Raw genomic sequence first — 19956 nt, forward strand, 5'->3', positions numbered from 1 at the left:
AAATGCACTGTGGCAGTTACAACTATAGTTATAATGTTCATTTTTTGTGGTTTATGATGGAGAAAATAAGACAAAAGTGGGGTCATAGGATAACATTTTAAGAGATACTGCCAACATAAAAAATTAATGATATTTTACCATGTATGGACTTTTATTTTGAAGCACTTTCAATAGTTGATAATAACATTGCTATTTTCTGACCTACCTCCACTTTTCCAGACGTACTAGGGATTAGAAAAACCATACACTACAGAACTCTGAACAAAACATTATAATTATGCTTTCAAAAGTTCACAACTGAATATTGACATCGTACAGCTTTGAAATTTTACTATGCAGAAGAAAAAATGCTGCTTTCCATTTTTTATTTTTGTAGTTTATGTTTAAACACAGTATTGTACTGTATTTGGTTTTCATTTTGTCTCTGCTGCTGATTGAATAAGCATCTCAGATGCCAGATGAGGTATGTGGTTAACTGGTCAGTTTATAAACCAGATGTTTGTAATTTTTAGATTTTACTGTACTAAAAATAATCTGTAAATGTGAAGTTTTAAGATGTAAATATTATGGCTAGATAGTAAAATATAGCAAGAGAATATATATATATATCACAAATCATTTTCTTCCTAAAAAGGCGTTTACCTGCAAATGGCTGGGAAGCATTCCTGGAGTCCCTTTTTTTTGACTAAGGATCCTTCAAGGCAGTACATAAGGATGTCCATAACCTTGGAAACAAAAGTTGCGATTGTTTAACAATATCTGATTGCATTATTCATAAGAAAAGTTACAGTTACAGTATTTTCTAGATCTTGTGCCCAAATATATTTTTGGTACCTAAGTATAACATATTCTGGGATGGATAAAGACAGAGGCTTTGGGTCTGGAGTCCAGAGCCCTGGGTTAAGGGGAGCCCCATAAAAAGATCTCCAGGCCACCAAAAGTGAGGATTTTTTTGCAGGACTCCCTTAGTCTGGGGCTGGAAGCCATTAAAGCTTCTGTGTCGAGCACAGCCTGATGGGAGGAAAGACACGGCTGCATTTGCTGCCACTCTCCCACCCAAACTGGACTGGAGCTGCAACAGCTGGAACTTTGTCGACATGATTCCCTCTCCTGCAGCTGCATCCCAGCAGCTCCCACTGGCAGGGAATGGAGGCTAACAGGAGCTGCAGGGAATGGTGCCTGCAGGAGAGCGCAGGGCAGTGTGCAGAGCCATTTGCCCTGCAGGGCAGCGTGTGTGCTGCCAAACGGAAGCTGCTCCAGGTAAACGCCTTGCATCACTGCCGCACCCCTGAGCTCCTTCCCACACCCTAACTCCTGCCGAGATCCTGAACCTTCAGCTCCTGCCCTGAGCCCCCTCCTACACTCCAAACCCCTGAACCCCAGCATGGAGTCCCCTCCTTTACCCCAAAGTCCTCATCCCTAGTCCCACTCCAGAGCCTGCACCCCACAGCTGAGCCCTCACCTTCTCTTGCATCCCAAACTTCTGCCCCTGTCTGGAGCCCCTTCCTGTATTCTAAGGCCTTTATTTTTGTCCCCACACTGGAGCCTACGGGCCACACAAAATCTAATAGTCCTGGGTCCCCAGAAGAGTTAGTTTTGGCCCTGAATGTGTTCCTGCATTAAAAAAAATCTGACTGCACTGCAGCATATTGGAATTTACAATGGAAACGATACTACCAATTGCTGCAAACCCTCTTTCACAGTAGCACTGTTTTTATAAAGCTAGCAACTATAGGCCAACGTCTGCTACTGAAAGTCTTAGAGGGAACACCACAATTTGTGCTAGTTATATTAAGAGAGAGTGTGAACACAAAAGTTAACCAAATCATATGGTACGGTGGATTCTTGAACCTTAACGAATATGCATCTTCAAGATAAAACTTTCAACATTCCCTCGTTCAGTCCATTCAAAATGCAGCTGGTACAACCATGTCCAAATTGCCAACTTCTTTTACTAGCTTGGCCTTACCAATTAAGTGCTACCCAACTCTCTGCTCTGGTCTCTTCAACCCTTGGATCCTTCACCTGCCCAAGATCAAGAATTAAGTACTTCATCCTACTCCATCTCCATGTATCATTTATGTAGGCCCAATGCCTGAAACATTCTCTGCAACACATTCTTCCACGTACCCACTTGACTCTTTTCACAGGCCTCCTGAAAATACATTACTTTCCAGCCCAAGTCCTCCTCTTAAAAAGGAGGTTTTAAGTAATCAGATAAAGGAAAAAATTAGAACAAGGTATGCTAAACAAAATTGCTCACTGATCTTGCTTTTGCTGTATCACAACCAAACCTGTTTTCTGCTCAGTTTTTAAGCCCTTTGGGACAGGGACAGAGCCTTATGGCTTCAGATGTGTTATTTAAAAAAATAACATATGTTCCACGGTGCCGAAAAGGTACACAGCACTTTACAAATGAGTTTACATACAATGTATTACTCGATGATTAATTAAAAACTACAATATACAGATAGGACAATGCATTCTTACCTCTACAAGAAGATCTACAACATCTGTGGGCATTTTATCTATTAATATTTCGATGACTCTTAGGATCTCTCCTTTAGCCCGAGCAAGGGTTGAGGTGTGAATATTCTGTTGAGACTGAGTGTTCGCTGCCAGCGCAGTGTGTCTATGCACCTAAAAAAAGGAGTAGGATTATATATTTACCTACTGCTATCCACATATTTCCACTATACTTACCATGAGCTTTCTATGTTAGCATTTTAATACCAGGTCAGATTCCAACATGATGACAGTACATAGCAGCAATGAGAGAAGTCTAAGAGTTCATGTGGGTTACAGCAGTTCTACCTTGTCACAACTTTTTATCAGTATGTATATAAAGCAAATAAGGCGATTAAAAGAAGGGGCATTGGTGGTGATTATTCGTGTTTGCCAATCACACCTAACTGTGAGACTGCACCTTTAACATAGCTGGCACAGTGGAACGATTAGCCCACTGTCTAAAACTACATGGATGAAGCATGGATGAAGACTGAGGTACCGTTAGTGGATTGACAGAAGGAATCAGAGGAATTACAAAGTGCACATTAATTATTCAAAATTACATTTTCCCCACGTCATTCACTAGAATTAAGACTTAAGAACATTAGAATGGCCATACTGGTTGAGACCAAAGGTCCATCTAGCTCAATGTCTTGTCTTCCGACATTGGCCAATGCCAGAATGGATGCCCCAAAGGGAATGAACAGAAGCAGGTAATCATCAAGTGATCTCTCTCCTGTCATCCAATTCCAGCCCCTGACAAACAGAGGCTAGGGAAACCATTCCTACCCATTCTGGATAAAAAGCAGGGCTCGACAAATAATACAATCTACTCGCTCGACAAATAATACAATCTAATCTAATCTGTGTATGCGCAGATCGCCGGACAGCGCGGCTGGAGATCGGGGCTCGCCACGGTTCGGCGAGCCCTGATAATAAGTATTGATGCACCTAACCTCCATGAATTTATCTAGTTCTTTTTTGAACCCTGCTAAAGTCCTGGTCTTTACAACAGCATCTGGCAAGGAGTTCCACAGGCTGACTCTGAGCTGCATGGAAAAAAAATTGCTCCTGATGTTTTTTTAATTGTGTTACCTATTAAATTTCATTTGGTGACCCCCCTAATACTTATGTTGTGGGAAATAGTAAATAATTTTTCCTTATCCACTTTCTCCAAACCTGTCATGATTTTACAGACCTCTATTATATCCCTCATTAGTCTCCGCTTTTCTAAGATGAAAAGACCCAGTCTTTTTAATCTCTCTTCATATGGCAGCTGTTCCAAACCCCTAATCATTTTTGTTGCCCTTTTCTGATCCTTTTCCAATGCTAACGTATCTTTTTTGAGATGAGGTGACCACATTTGTACGCAGTATGCAAGATGTGGCTGTACCATGGATTATACAGCCACAATAAGATATTCTCTGTCTTATTCTCTATCTCTTTTTTAATGATTTTTAACATTCTGTTTGCTTTTTTAACTGCTACTGCCCATTGAGTGGATATTTTCAGAGAACCATCTCCAAGAACTCCAATATCTCTCTCTTGAATGGAAATAGCTAATTTAGTTCCCATCATTTTATACATGTAGTTGAGATTATTTTTTCCAGTGTGCATTATTTTGCATTTATCAACATTAAAATTAATTTGCCATTTTGTTGCCCAATCACCTCATTTTGTGAGATCCTTTTGAAGCTTTTCACAGTCTGCTTTGTTTTTAACTATCTTGAGCAGTTTAATATCATCTGCAAATTTTGCCACCTTACTGTTTCTCCAGATCATTTATATACCGGTTAAACAGAATTAGTCCCAGTATGGGCCCTTGGGGGACACCACTAGTTACCTCTCTCCATCTGAAAACTGACCATTTATTCTAACGTTTTGTTTCCCATCTTCTAATCAGTTATCAATCCATGAGAAGACTTTCCTGCTTGTCTCATGACAATTAACTTTACTTAACAGCCTTTGGTGAGGGACATTGTCAAAGGCTTTCTGGAAATTCACTATATCCACTGGATCCTTCTTGTCCACATGTTTGTTGACCTCCCCAAAGAACTCTAATAGATTAGTAAGGCATGATTTCTCTTTACAGAATCCATGTTGACTTTTCCCCAGCAAATTATGTTCATCTATGTGTCTGATCATTCTAGTCTTAACTATAGTTTCAATTAATTTGCCCGGTGTTGACGTTAGACTTATTGGTTTGCAATTGCCAGGATCACCTCTAGACAGCTGATGACCAATCCAGAAATATAATTTATGAAAGATACTGAATAGCAATTGTTTTTGTTTGAGATTTAAAGGACAAATGTTCAACATTTGGATTACAATATTACCTTAAGAACATTTGTATTTTGCAGAACTCATTGCTTTATTACTGGGAGCATACTTGGTATACCCTTATCTAACTCATTGATGAAGCTATTGAACAGAACCAGATCCAAAACTAATCCTTGTGGGATCCCACCTGCTATGCCCTTCCAACTTGACTGTGGCCTCTGAATGTGTTTTAATTATTCTTCTTCATACAGTCTTTAAAATGTTGATCTACTTTCTTTACTGATCACTTTCATAACAAGGGAGATCATGCGGAGTAAATGGCCAGTCTTTGACACAGAAAATGATGTATAATGCCAAATTTTATTTTGCCTATTTAGGGGCGCTACACTAACCACTTCCTTTACCTCTGTGTTTCGCTAATCTCATATTTAGATACACTCACAAAACCAGCATGGGGCAAGACCTGCAGAGGCTACAGCTGCTTCTAAAATCTAATGCATTAAGGAGGTGGGAAGATGATGTGGGTAGAAAGGAATCCTAGCTTTCATGGTATGCCCAAAGAATCTAGGACTGGATTGGAGAGGACCTGGAAGAAACACCCATTCTGAAAAATGGGTAGGATGATAATCTGGGGAGGAAATCTGTGATGCTCCTACCAAGACACTCTCCTACTTCCCAAGAAGGAACACTTGTGAGACTCCCTTCCCCAACAGTGAAATGAAAAAAAATAATCTCTGTACCTGGATTGCTTGAGTATAGAAAGAGAAAACAGAGCAGATATTGGTCCTTAACCAGTTAAATCTTTCATCCATTCATGTATGTCTGCTGGATCAAATCCCAAAGGCAATGTTCAATTTCCATTCAGTCTCTAATTATGCAGTATTTGCACTGCCTAGGTAAAGGCTAAGAAAAAAACCCTAGTAAGTCCCCTGGGGTTTTCCCCTTTGCTCTATATGTGAATTGGAAGGTTCTACAACCAGAACACATGAGGTTAAGTCAATTTCAACTCATCAGGTGACCTGGTGTATCAGTTATCAAGATATTGTTGCATAATGTGTGTATTTGCATTCATTCAAATATTTAAAAATGATGGCCCATTTTATTTCCCCCAAAAAGCTGAATTTTGGAGTTGGTATTATGGAGATTTCTCTATTTTTTGTTTCTGTCTGATAATACTGGAGCTGAAAAGTATTAATATAAAAACAATCAAAAAATTTGTTACACACTGAGACCATTATTCTTTTAGAAATGTAGCTCAGGGAACACTGAAGTTTCTCTCACCTCCTTGGCAATAGTTGTTATGAAGGCGGGTGGTCTGGCAGTGGCAATGAGTGAGAGAGCATGTCGTGCAGAGCGGGCGGAGTCAGCTGCTGGACTCAGAGGCAGCCCCATTGTGATGCTAAACAGGGATCAGACAAAGAGGAGAAAAAAGAAAAGAGGCATTAGAAATATAGAGTGAAAAGATTAGACACAGCTTATAATGTCAGTTCAAGGTCAACGGGAGCACTCAAACAGTTAGAATATAATGGACTTCCAACAATGAGCAGTGATTAGGAGTCAGGGTGTTCTGGCATCAAATACAAAATCGAATAATTAACCATGAAGATTGAAAACAGTATGTGCATCTGTCCAAAGTGTTAAAAAGGCCTTGTTAACAAATTATCTAGCTGTAGTACTGAATACATATCACAAAACCTTGGACAAAGCAAATACAGAATGTCATAGAAAGTATTTTTTATATTTTATTCTTTAGGAAAAGTTTAGAAGCAGTTTGCAAACACAGCTTTTGTGGTATTACTATTCAATATAGCCAAGCACTTTTAACCGGAGGGGGGAGAAGAGAAGGAAGAGTTTCTTGAGACATTGAAAATATCAAATTCATTCAATTTGGTTTCCTCTGTTGAAAGAATTACTTTGTTTTAAAATAATCCAAGTGCTACTAAAACCAAGGTAGACTCATCTATCAGCAATCCCTGTTCATGAACATAGGGTGTGGCAGAAGTTCATACACATTAAGGGAAGATTGCTTTTTCAGAGCATGTGCAAATAAGCAACACTGATTGGCTGGTGATGAGGCCCTGATTTTTAGCATAACTTCACTGTCTTAGCTGTTTTCCCAGTTTACATTTATACATACAGGAATGCTAACGTTCATAAAACTACGATTTTTTATGAAAGTAACTACATCATTTAAGTGCACATTGAGAATAGATTATTTTTGTTACATAAGTAGTAAAATCTGCAGCTTTTTCCTCTACTAATGTGATTTCAGATGCATTAGGACTTTAAAAGATACACAAGAGATAAAAATATCTTCATTTAAAACTGTCCAGGCCCAATTACGTAAATTTATCAAACTTCATCTTTAATTTAAATTGTACACAATTTAATTCTAAACTGTCAGCACTGAGGCCATTCCCAATCTGTAAGTTATGTCTCATTAAAATATTTAATTAACTTATTACAAAGCAATACAAAATGATCACAGTATCTCTTTGGAAATACAACCAGAGGCCTAAGCCTGCAGCCCTTACTCATGTGAGTAGTCACACTGTTTTCAATCAGATTACTCCCATTAATAAAGTCTGCAGGTGAGTAATGATTGCAAACATTTTACACAACTAATGTTGTAATTGATTAACAAAAAACAAAACAAAAAACCAAGTCAACCTCCTTTCTAAATCCCTAGGCACAACACTCACACATTCACTCTGGGTTGGATTGTATCTGCCAGAACTCTGCTCAGTGCAGTCGAATGGCAAGGTGGTAAAGGTAACCGACATCCACCTTTGCACTTCTCTGATCTCTGCGGTTGCTTGGGGGCCAATTCAGTCTCCAGGGTAAGTTAGAGCAGCCTCAAGACTACTCTAAACTATATGGAGCCACAACTGTTCTCTGTGGAGCTGTTTCATAGCAGAGAATCTTTCAGCAAAGTTACATCTCAGCCATGCCCCTTTTATCCTATATGCTGCCGGAGTGCACAAAGCTGCTTTATTGGCTTATTATTACTATTTGCTCTGATGGCAAATGAGAGAATGCTGAAGATTATCCCAAACAATTCCATTAACTCTCACATAATCTTGTATTTTGTTCATGGCACATCTTATAAAACACACACATTTAGAGAAGTTAAGAATTTTAAGACTTGCTTTAAAAAACAAAACAAACAAACAAACAAAACCTGTAGTATACCATGTTTTGTATTGTTCTACTACAAAGCTGAGGCAGAGTTCAACTTCAAAATCCTCAAAATGACAAGAAAGCAAGCATCAATACCTTTGTTCAAGCTCTAAAAAAATATATAACACTCCATCAACTTGTAAGGCCCCATACCAATAATGTCTGAGTCACAATGTAAATGTTTGATATTGTCGAATATGCCAGGCAAAAAGATGGAACTATTTCTAATTCTCCATTGGGGTAGTTAAAAATGTCCTTAGGTCAGATGAGATGTTTCTCAATTGCATTATTTAAATCAGTATAATTGGGAAGGTGGATTGGAGCAAATGCACATTTTCAGAAACAGGGAGGAAAGAGATGAAGTATACCTCTCAACAGCCTAACAAGAGGAGGTGTGAGCACAAGGGGAAAAAACGGATACAAAAATGTGAAATGCTATTTTCTCCATAAAGAGATTATATTTCTTTTTGAACTATGTTCAGATCAAATATTTCCAATAAAAATAAGCTTTTTTGAAAAAAATCTATCCTGTTTAATTCTCTGCTCATGTTTTATATGGAATATATATTAATGAAGTCTGGTATAAAGGCTATTGGCATGATTCTGGGATAGCCAATTACTTATACTGTAAGTGACAAAGCCACAAATCCTTGTGAGTGCCTTTATTCCAGACCACTAAGTATACTGTATATGCCCTAACTATTTTAGTGGGTTTAAAAAATTATTGGAACTATTTTTCCCTCTGTAAAAGTAGGTGCTTTAGTTACTTACTGAGAGTTCTCTCTCATGTTTTGAGTAGGAAGTGGGTGCCCAAACTCCTGTCAAAATTGTTTCATATTATTTAGTTCTTTTTTTTATTATTTTTTGGGGGAGGGGGGGGAAATGTGTCCCAGTAGTACAAAGCTCCTCTTGAACTTTACTTAGCAACTTTGCTTGTGACATAATGAAGTTTTTTCATTGTAGATTTTTGTTTGTGTTGAAAGTCTGCAACATAACAGGACTGCACACTCTTGTAGCTTACATATGAAAAATTATGCCAAGCCCAGCCAAGAACTGGTTAAAGCTTTCTCTGGCAAGCGAGCTATTTGAGCCACTGTCAAACTATGTAGCAGCAATACATGGATAAGGGATAAATACTAGATTCAACAAAAATACATAAGAGCTTGCTTATTTTTATTCATCTCATATCCTCATCAATATTTGCAATATAAAGAATATAACAATGAATGTATTTCTCAGAATAGCACTATATAGATGTTCCTGTTATCTTTTATTTGTTACAGTTCTTTGAATAAAAAAAAAATCATTTAGGCATTTCTGCAGACTCTGGAGTGATGAAAGCATATGAAAAACTAGATTAACAATCTTATCCTAATGTTATCTAGAAGCACTGCTTTGATTCCCGTGTGTATTCATTGAAAAATTCAGAAGCACATGTCAGGCAGTATTTCTACCCATAAGCCAGAATTCATATATTTCTGTAAGGAGTATATTTCCTCCCAGTATTTTGTAAGACATGCATTTTTCTGAAAAGCAACAGGTTTCTCGTTCATTCATTTACAACACTCAGTGGTAGTAAGTATGTGGCCGGAGATTAACCCCCTCTAGCAGCTGGTCTGTATGTCTTCTTTCAGAGCTAAAGCTGTGTGTGATGGAACAACCACATTGCCCCCAGAACACAAACCAAAACAAAGGAAGATGCAAAGCTAGTATTTGCAGGGAAGCACAGGTCTCTTAAAGCCAAATATATTCCTTTACAGGGGAATTTCATTCTTTCCACATCCTTAAAAGATTGGCATAACATATGTATTGTCCCAATCAGATACAAATTCCTATCACACTTTAAAGTCATTTGCATAATGTATAACATCTGTCCCCCCCCCCCCCCCCCCCCCCCCCCCCCCCCCCGCCCAATTACTGCCAGTGGCATTACAGAAGCCCAAAATACTCTATTTTAACCCTTTCAGGAAATTTGATTCAGAATAGTAATTATTTAATTTATTTAAATGTATACAATGAATTAAAAAGCCACTTGTTTTGGGCATATGTTAAAAATTCAGTCAAATTTGCACAAGCAGGAATAAATCCAATAGCTGCACCCCAATGGGAAACATCTAGCCAAACAGAAAATATGTATGAAAATGTAGAAAACACCCACAATTATTTAAATAAATAGTAGTCTGTTATTATTTAACCTCACAATTAATTGTGATTAATTTTTTAATCACTTGACAGCCCCAATGTATACATTAATATAGTGGGTCAAGATTCATTGGCTGGGCTCCACCGGCAAAAAGTCAATCTGGCGATGAGGTTTAGCTGCAAACGTCACATTCTAAGCTAGGGTATGTCTAGACTGCATCCCTCTGTAGGCAGAGGGATGCAGATTAAGCAGGTCGACATTGCAAACGAGGCAGGGATTTAAATATCCCGTGCCTAATTTGCATAAAAATGGCCGCCGCGTTTTGCCGACAACACTTTGTTGGCAAAAAGTGGCAGTCTAGAGGGGGATCTGTCAAGAAAGAAAGCCTTCTTGCAGGAGGCATAAAGGATCTGTCGAAAAAGGCTTTCTTTCTCGACAGATCCCTCTCTAGACTGCCACTTTTTGCTGACAAAGTGTTGTCGGCAAAACGTGGTGGCCATTTTTACGCAAATTAGGGACAGGATATTTAAATCCCTGCCTCATTTGCAATGTCAACCTGCCTAATCTGCATCCCTCTGCTGACAGAGGTATGCAGTCTAGACATACCCCTGGTGGCCAGACGCTGGCTGATATAGCCCACAAATGGGTGGGAAGCACATCTCTTTTTACAGCTGCCACTGACGGGACTAGTGTAGTTCTGGTTGGAATTTAAAGCTGTTTTCACATAAGGGAGGCTTCCCAACTCTGGGAAAACTGGGTCTATGGATATAACCATTAAATATGGTGGGACCTAATCAAACCAAAGCTTGGGGAAAAAATTACACCATAACCCAAATAAAAATAATCACTGTATGTGGGCTGGAGTTCAGATTGCTCACTGTGGGTATGCTAGTGGGGAGGGAGAAATTACAGATTCCCTTGGCTTCATGTTCCCAAGCAGGGAACTGCTAGAATTTTTCTGCAAGCATTAGGGAATGTAAGGGACTAGCACCCTGCCCCCAGAATAACCATTGCTACAGCAAGCTGCATCAGGACAGCATTGTGGGGGTGCAGTTTACATTTAAAAGGTGGATCACTAAGTATTTTTATTGAACTTACTGTGATACCATAATGCTTAACAAAAGATGCCAAGCAGAGATTTGCCTGGGACAATCCTGGGCCAATGCTGACACAGTGGTGGTGGTAGGAGAAGCTAGGCAAAGCTGATACTAGCTGATACTGCTTAAGCGGGTCACCGACCCTCAGGATTCTGGAGAAGGTAGATTGGGCATGGCTGTTTCTCCTGTTTATGTTAGCAATGCAAATGTGCAAAGTGACTGAGTGTAAATACATAAGTGCTGTGGCAAGATCAGACCCACTCCTGTGTCCCAGACCCCTGCTTTGTTTATAACCCAGCAGTCTATGTACTGCAGCAGAGGTCACACTTGCCCTTTCCAGTGTTTTGGGCTTCTGTCCCTTGGCTAAATGGGTACTGGGGCAGACGCCCCAGTCAGCCTGGGGTGGGTAACCAGTCCTCCTCAGCCACTGGCTAGGCTCTCAGGCCACTTGGGGAAGGGAGCCCAAATACTTCCTGTTGGAACCTTCACCGAGTTCTCTGGCAGTGCCACATTCTGTTTATCACCTTCTCTGTCTCTATCCTCATCAGCTCTCACTTCCCCTCTGCCTCCTCCAGATTCCTCATCCACTCTCCTCCCTTCCCCAGCACGGAAGGCTTTTTAAAACAAGGCCCCATGGCAGCCTCAAGTGAAATCGGTTGGCCCTTAATTAATTTATAGCAGCCTGTCTGGGACACTCTTACTCCACCACTGGAGCTGTTGCTGGCTGCCCTGAAGTAGGCTCTGGCTAACTAGAGGAGGGTTTTCTGCTTTTTAGAGCTGCCTCTCTCCCCTCCGCCCTTCTAATCTAGCCCACTAGCCTGACCCTGTCACAGGCACTGCATTTTCTAAGGTCTTTATTAACATAATGTATTCTTCACACACTCCTGTAACCAGGGGACTTCATTATTGTTCTTATTTCATAGATGTGGAAACAGAGGCAGAGCAGTTAAGTGATTCTGTCAAGGCCACAAAGGAAGCCGGTATCAGAGCTGTGAGGAGACCTGTGGCACCTTGTAGACTAACTGAAGTGTTGGAGCATAAGCTTTCGTGGGCAAAGACCCACTTCATCAGACTACATGCATCTGACGAAGTGGGTCTTTGCCCACAAAAGCTTATGCTCCAACACTTCAGTTAGTCTATAAAGTGCCACAGGACTCCTCGCTGCTTTTGCAGATTCAGACTAACACGGCTACCCCTCTGACACTTGGTATCAGAGCTGTGTCAGAGTCTATGGGTTACTATCCTGAATTCAGATTAAGACTCCGCCTACTCATACACAGATATACACGAATAAAAAACATATTTTCAAAAAATCAGTCCAAAATTTATTTCAGTAGGGCTTTAGGACACAAATGCATGCTCTTACCAATCAACTGTCTGTTTCAGTATTGTGATTGTAGGTACACTCTTCTCCTAGTCTGACAATCCTACTTTGATGTGGAAGCATATGAATCTAAAGATAGACCATAGGCTTTGGAATCAGAACTCATTTCTATGCACAGCTATAGCACAGGCTTGCTGTGTGGTGTTGAAAAAGGCCACAAACTGCAACTGTGCTTCAGTTTCTCTATCTATAAAATGGGTATAATAATACCTATATTTTAAGGGCTTTGGGGATTTTCAGATGAAAAGACCCATAGAAATAGTATCCCACATCTGCCTGCATGACTCGTCGCCACACACAATATTCATATTTCCATGGTTAGATACATAAAACCAATTAGTCCTATCTTAGATAACTGATTTTTGTGGCTAAATGTTACCAAACAGCTGCAGTAAGCATTCCATCCCCTGTGTAAGAGATTAACGTGCCACTGTTGTCCTTACATGCCCAAATGCTCCAAATCCCTACCATGTAATTCCCCCTTCCAGAATGCCATACAGTTTGAATAATCTTCTCAATAAGAATAAAGGTTCTCTTTCAGCTTATTGCACCTAAAAGGGGCTTCCATCTAATATTCTTTCAATTAATAAAACCTTCACATCCTCTCATCAGAGAAAAACCTTTACTTTCCTGTTTCTAGTAGAAGTGTGGCATTTTTCTCTTAATAAAAATATTACTATGTAATCAGAGGGATCTCCAATTTAAATATTCAGATTTTAAATTAATAAATATTGCTGTGATGGTATTATTTGTCTAGGAAACAACTTTCTGAGAGAAAGTACAAGAACACAAGTCTTTAGATAGTTGTAATAATTAAGTAGCATTGCTGGGGGGAAAATACCACCCCTCTGTTGGGTTACTGGGAAAGAGTGGATCTTAACCTGTGGGTTGCAACCTTGAAGTTGTTGCTGTCAGGTTTCTGTGAGGTTATAAGGGTGGCACTTTTTTCCTGGTGAGGCACTATCCAGTGCTATAGGTCAGCACTTTGCTTTGTCTTAAACATGAAAGAGTGCCAATCATATGAGTGTGCTGCTATCAACCAGAGACACCATAAGCATGGGATTAGAGGTGTAGGGGTGCTACAGCCCCCTCAGGTTTTAGCTGGATCCTGGCTGCTGGCCCCTCCATGTCCGGGGTCCTGGCTACCAGGCCTGGGGCCCCAGTCGTAAATGGTAACAATCCCCAGCTCAGAGGGTGGCAGAGAGAGGTAAAAGGGGAGGATTCTGAAAGTGAATTTCCTCTATCTGAAATGATGAGATTTACATTTAAAAAAAAATGAACAATTATACAGCTATTGGGAGCTATAATTTACTTTAAACTCAAGTCAACTGTTTGCAGCTCTGGGGAGCTAAGCTTTCCAAAACAAAAGAAGCAAAGAACTATCTGCTGTGTCATAATACAGATGTTCAGGACTACCGTGCACTTGGAGGCAACAGAAAGAGAGAGAGAGAGAGAGAGAGAGAGAGAATGAGAGGGAGAAAAACAATTTAGGCTAACACAGAGGAAGCAGATAGGTTAGGGGAAAGGGAATTAGTAGATGAGAACCAGAACTCTGAATTTCTTGGATTTTGTAAGGTGAAGTCAGGTGCAAAGTTTGATTACTGCATTTTTATGTCAGCATAAATAGTTTGGCCGCTATCTAATGTTGGTAGTCCATTGCTGCTGCTGCTGACAATGATATTGTCGCAACTCTCACTTATGGCTACGCATCTAACATAAGGCCAAACCCTGATGCACAGAGTCAGCAACACTAAGGGCATGGGATGTCAGTATCTATGATGTCAGATGATGCGACTCTATGATGGCTTTTGTGTGTGGAATGGAAAGGATTTTGTGCATCCCTCTAAAACCTTCACATGCTTATTTTGTCAGAGACCACTGCTAAGTCCTATTTTGCTCCATTTGCTTGAGTTCTTTAAGACTGATGCACGCCCACGGAAGATTACCCTATCTAATAGCCAGCAATCAAACTTCAACAGAACAGTCACTTACCACTGTTAATTCTAAAGCAGCCTAGTAAATGGCACAGGATTAAAAACATGAAATTTGAATACAAAAAGAGTGTGTGTTTTATTCCGTATTTGTGTTTTATAAAGAGTACTCAAGACAGAAACCAAACTTATGGATTCCAGTCATGCAGTGGAATACTTAAGCCATGGGCGGGGAACATGCATCCCCTGACTTACCTGGACCCGGCCCCCAAGACTCAGCGCTCCCCGCCCCCCCCCCCCCGAGCACTGGGGAACCTGCACTGGTACTCCAGCCCTCCCGCTATCCCAGCATAGTGCTGGAGCACACAAAATCTATTTGCCTGGGATCAGCAGCCCCTGACTCAAAAAAGATTCCCCATCCCCAACTTAAGCCATGTTCGCCACCAATTTTTTATCAGCCATGCAACCATGACCAGTCTAGTAACCTTCTGCAAGAGAAATTACAAGGATGAGGTTTTGTTCTGGATCTTTCTGTTCTAAGGATGAAACGTGGCTTCTTTTGTGTCCCTTTCTTCCTGTGGCTGTTAGGTCAGACAGATACTTTCCAGATGATGAAATGCTGCTGTACAAAAGGAATTGAGCGAAAAGCCAAAACCCAGCAATTTTCTCTCATTGTAGCTTACACAATTAGACCGACAACACGAAACAAGACAGTGGGAGAAAATGGAGAAAGGAGGACACTATATTTGTGCAACATTATAAACAAAGTCTAATTTGCTTTTTAAAAGCATTCTCTCGCTGACATGAACAAGTTTGAATTGATGGCAAAATAAAGGATCAGGAATGAGCATTCCCACAGGATATAACAGCATAGAACTTAGGACTGTTTTGCCTTCCTGGGAACTACATAATAGTCGACTAACCACTAAGAATTCATGAGATTAGTCGACTGTTCTATACCCACTATCTAACATCCTTACTCAGTACTGCCTATTTAGTAATTCTAGGTCTCTAACTTTAGACTGAATTTCAGCTTAACGTGAATCTAAAGGTATAAAAAAAATTAAGCTTATAATTGAAATGGTGACAGATCCCTTGCCACTTCCAGATTTAGGTATTTTTGTAGCCCAAATATATGGAAAGTCACCCAATCATCCTTAAAAGCTTTTTCTATTCTCCAGCTCATGTTTTTCCTTTTTTTAATCCCCAACTATCAGCTACAAAGGTTACACTCTAAAACCATTGCCCTATATCTGCAAACTATTCAAGCCCTTTAATTTATGCTGCAGTTTTACCATAGAACAAAAAACTCCTTTACTCATGTACAACTAAAATGAAAAGGGTACTACTTAATTATTTGTTCCATTTATATACACACATTGAAGAGAATACAATTTGTTCTTAAATGTTGATAACACATTATAAAGTAATCCAAACCAAACTAGTTTTTAATTCAAAGAAGAAAAATTATAGACAACAATGATCCCCATAGTCCTCTATGCCTAGAAATCAAAGCCTAATTAATGCTAGAAAAATACTCTTAATCCTCATGAGTGAACAGTTCCAGTCAGCATGGCTAGGATAGTGCAATCTTTAGTGTGCATGTGTGTGCGGGAGAGGGGAGGGGTTGGACTAGAAGGGTGGAAGAGTTATCCAAAGCTCTGCAGCACATCTCAGCTCAGAAATGTATTTTATTCAGTGAAGAAAAGAAGATAAACACGGCATGTGTTTTTTCTTTGTCAATAAATGTGAAGTGAAATTTTTTAAAAAGCACAAGCTTGACATAAAAGCTCCTTCAAAAAGCGTGCTTAACATCACAGACAGAAGCAAGGCAGCTGTGCGCTGTTATTGTGTACACGGTAAATCAGGCACAAAAAGGGGCAGCTCAGCAGGGCACCGGGAGGGTAAGATGCATACTTAACCCCCTGCACACATTGTTGCTCCATTTCTTTCCATCTTAGTCCTTCTCAAGACACTACTGTACCTGTCATGGATGTAACAGGCCATTTTCAATCTAAATCTTGTTATGGATTAATAAGCAAACACTTTCTCGCTTATTATGCAATTTATCATGATGAAAATTGTATTGGGCTCCTCAAGGCTACATGCTGATACATTCATTTATTCTGTGCTCTGTGTATAGAGAGCCATACTAATCTTTATGACAGCTAAGGATGTAATAGCAAGACTTAAAATTACTTTCTGAATAACTGTACTTGCACAGTTTATATAAAGCCTACATTTAAATACAGTATATTGTTGATTAATATTTTTTGAGCCCAGACCAAAGGACATAAAATATTTTAGCTTTACTTTTTAAAAATCAAACTAAATTCAGACAAAAATTATTCCTCTTCTTACATTTTTCCACATTAAATAGCACAAACTGAGTCATCTTGAAATTTTATTTTGACAATGTCTAAAAATATGCTATACGGTAAGCTATCAATATTTATCTATAAACAATGTAAAATGGAATTAGTCATCTGAAGACTGATAGAGAATGGTGATTAGTTGCATTTACAGAAGCAAGGCAACCTGCAGAGTTAATTATTGTCCATGTGTTCTTAAAAGGTTCACAATCATTATAAGCCATTGATACTGCAGCAATCTTGCAGAAATGCAAGTGAAATATCAAATGTAACACAAGAATGAATTAAACTTTAGCTCTAAAAGCATGGCTTGTAAAAGTATATGGTAGTGTTTAATATTCTAGGAATGTTGTATCTACCAGTTAAACAATCAATTATTTAACAAAAACAGATTCAGAGCACCTTTAAAATGTCTACACTGAAATATTACACATTTTTAATTTTATAGGATGTATAAATACCAAAAAACTTAAAAAATCATCAAGATCTTTTTTTAATAATTTTTTGGGGGTAAACTACAAGTTTACTAGATGTAATGGACTATACAGCTAGAGATCAGCTGACATTAAGGTTTTTGCAAATAACGGACTCACTAGAATCAAATATGAAACCAACTAATCATTTTTAAATATTGTGACAGATCTGTTTATAGTTTTATTTTCTGTTAACACTTAGTAGAGTTATCTGGAGATATTACTACACTATTATTCATGATGCTCAAATATTTATAATCTCAGAATAAATATATAAATACCAATTCATAAGTTCAACAGTACACCCCAATTTCAAGGCACTGCATACATGATGCATGCATTAAATCATTTATTAATGTTTTTTCAGTACTCATCTCTCACATGCTTTAAAACATGTCCAGAAATCTTCATGAAATCCCCAATATGATTGAAAGACAATTATCGAAGACAAGGCATGCAGCTGCATGGCAAGCAGAATACTATGAATATCAGCCATATACTGATAAAAAAACAATAATTACTGAAGAGAAGACCTGTACTTGCATTTCTTATGAGCAACAATATGGTCATATTAATTTTTAAATCACCATGTTAACACCATGCTGACTCGTGTATGACTTTTCTATTTTTAATTTCTAAATACTGTATTCCTTTCAGTTTAAATTCTTACCTAGTCAAAGTGCAAAGCTCAAAATACCGTACATTTTTCTTTTAGTAGTGATTTTTTCCCCTCTAGCCGTTAGTCTAGTTTGCCATTTAGCACTTCAGGCTGAATGTTACAAGTATTTGCATGGCTAAAAAACTATATTTTTAAGTGGAAAAATTATTACATTCAATATAAAATGTATATTAAAAATACAAGTTAGTATTTATAACGTGTATCCTAAAAATTGATAATAGGTCTGAAGGAGCAGAGCCTCATTTGGTGCAAATATATAAAGCATCATTGAAGTAAATGGAGCTATATAGTATATACCCGTTGTAGATGGTCCACACAATTGACTGCAATGCACTTAATAAGTAGAAATGTAAAGTACTGAACTGTGCAAGTTTAAACTTTCAATATATTTGAAAATATAAAAGATAAAAAAATAGTTTCCATGTTTTTATTCTATGCGATAAAAAGGTACGAAATTATATCTCATTTCTGTGTCAATTATATTTAACTGTAACTAGCAGTTATATTTCCTTTAAAATTGATTTTTGTATCAAATAAATACCAAAAAACTTAATTTGTAGTTGCACAAGAACCATAATACACACAGCTTTTAAAATGTTCTAGATTCCATTTAGAGGATAATAAAATAAATATTTACATAGTTCTCCCATAGCAGGAAGCTAATGTTTTGTGTGCTACAGTTAGGGGTTTATTTATTTCACAGGATTCATGTAGCTATGAATGGAAACTAATCTTATCTCAACAGACACATGATGTATAGCCACAAATATTGTCCAGCATTATTAGGTATTATTTTGTTTTTAAATAGGAAAGAGCGCAGACATATGAAATGCAACAATTTTGTTTTATCTAATACACAAACAAACCACTTTGGCTGCCAATTGCATCAACTATAATTTATTTAATTATATTTAATTAATTATAAATATATAATAGTGTTTCTCTATTTCCATGTTTGTTTTGTGTAGCAGTTTGCATTATTAGATAAAACTTAACTAAATAAAGAAAAATATAGGAGATATACAAACATTTTATATAAAAATCTATTTGGAAAGAGATTAAAGGATAAATCTCAGGCAAAATAATTAATTTTATAACAATAAACACAAACAGTAATTAAAAAAAAAAACAGGAGACCAGTTCTGCAAAACCTTAATTGTGCAAATAGTCACACTGGTATCAGATTACTAGACAGAAGAACGATTACTCATATGAGAATTGATATTTGTGATATGAGAAAGGAAGGCCTCTGGGTAACAAAATATTATTGCAACCATGCCATAACAATAAATATTAAAAAGGCACATCAAATTACAAGACCTAATTTCTCATCCCCCAAGTATAGAGGTTCAGGTTTGGCCACCCTAATATCAGAGTAACATCATTCATTTCAGTTATATATTTGATTATGATTATTTCAACTGGAAGATACACTGAATAGTCCCTTAGTCTTTGAAACTGAAAATAATATATGGGAGAGGAGGGTGGAGATAGAAGAGACATTATGTGTGGGCAGATGCAACAAGCTTTTTACGGGTGAATGCTGTAAGCCATGTGAGTGATGTTACTTAAAAACATGTGGCTGGAAAGAATCCTATGTGTTAATCTGAGGAAGTCAGGAAATCCAATTCTAGTTAATTAAAGTTACCCCAACAAGAAATAGGGTAAAGGTAGCATATCAAATTAACAAATTTTGTAGCATTTAAATATCTACATGCTAATAATAAGGTCTAGAGATGCACTTAATGGATAATAAGCAGCAGTTTCAGGTCACAGATAAATTCAATAAATTATAGTTTGAGAGGTGAAATATTTGAATCTTTTACCATAACAGTACTTTCATGTCTTTATGTCTATTTCAAGGAACTGAAATTTTAGTTTTACTGGAGAAGACATAGAATTGTATGAA

General features: G+C 38.1%; 1 protein-coding gene across 4 annotated transcripts in view; it reads right to left on the reverse strand.

Moving 5' to 3' along the window:
- WDR7 (WD repeat domain 7) overlaps positions 1-19956 on the reverse strand; it is a 350838-nt gene that overhangs the window by 79219 nt on the left and 251663 nt on the right. For all 4 annotated transcript variants that reach the window (XM_014570212.4, XM_075932629.2, XM_006116571.4 and 1 more), the window contains 3 exons: positions 6070-6187; positions 2491-2640; positions 643-725 (listed from right to left, as the gene is read on the reverse strand). In XM_014570212.4, coding sequence (XP_014425698.3) covers positions 643-725; positions 2491-2640; positions 6070-6187 — 351 coding nt within the window. The remainder of the gene's footprint in view (positions 1-642; positions 726-2490; positions 2641-6069; positions 6188-19956) is intronic.

This window comes from Pelodiscus sinensis, chromosome 6, assembly GCF_052426305.1.
Source record: "Pelodiscus sinensis isolate ZL-2025 chromosome 6, ASM5242630v1, whole genome shotgun sequence".
Classification (NCBI taxonomy): domain Eukaryota; kingdom Metazoa; phylum Chordata; order Testudines; family Trionychidae; genus Pelodiscus; species Pelodiscus sinensis.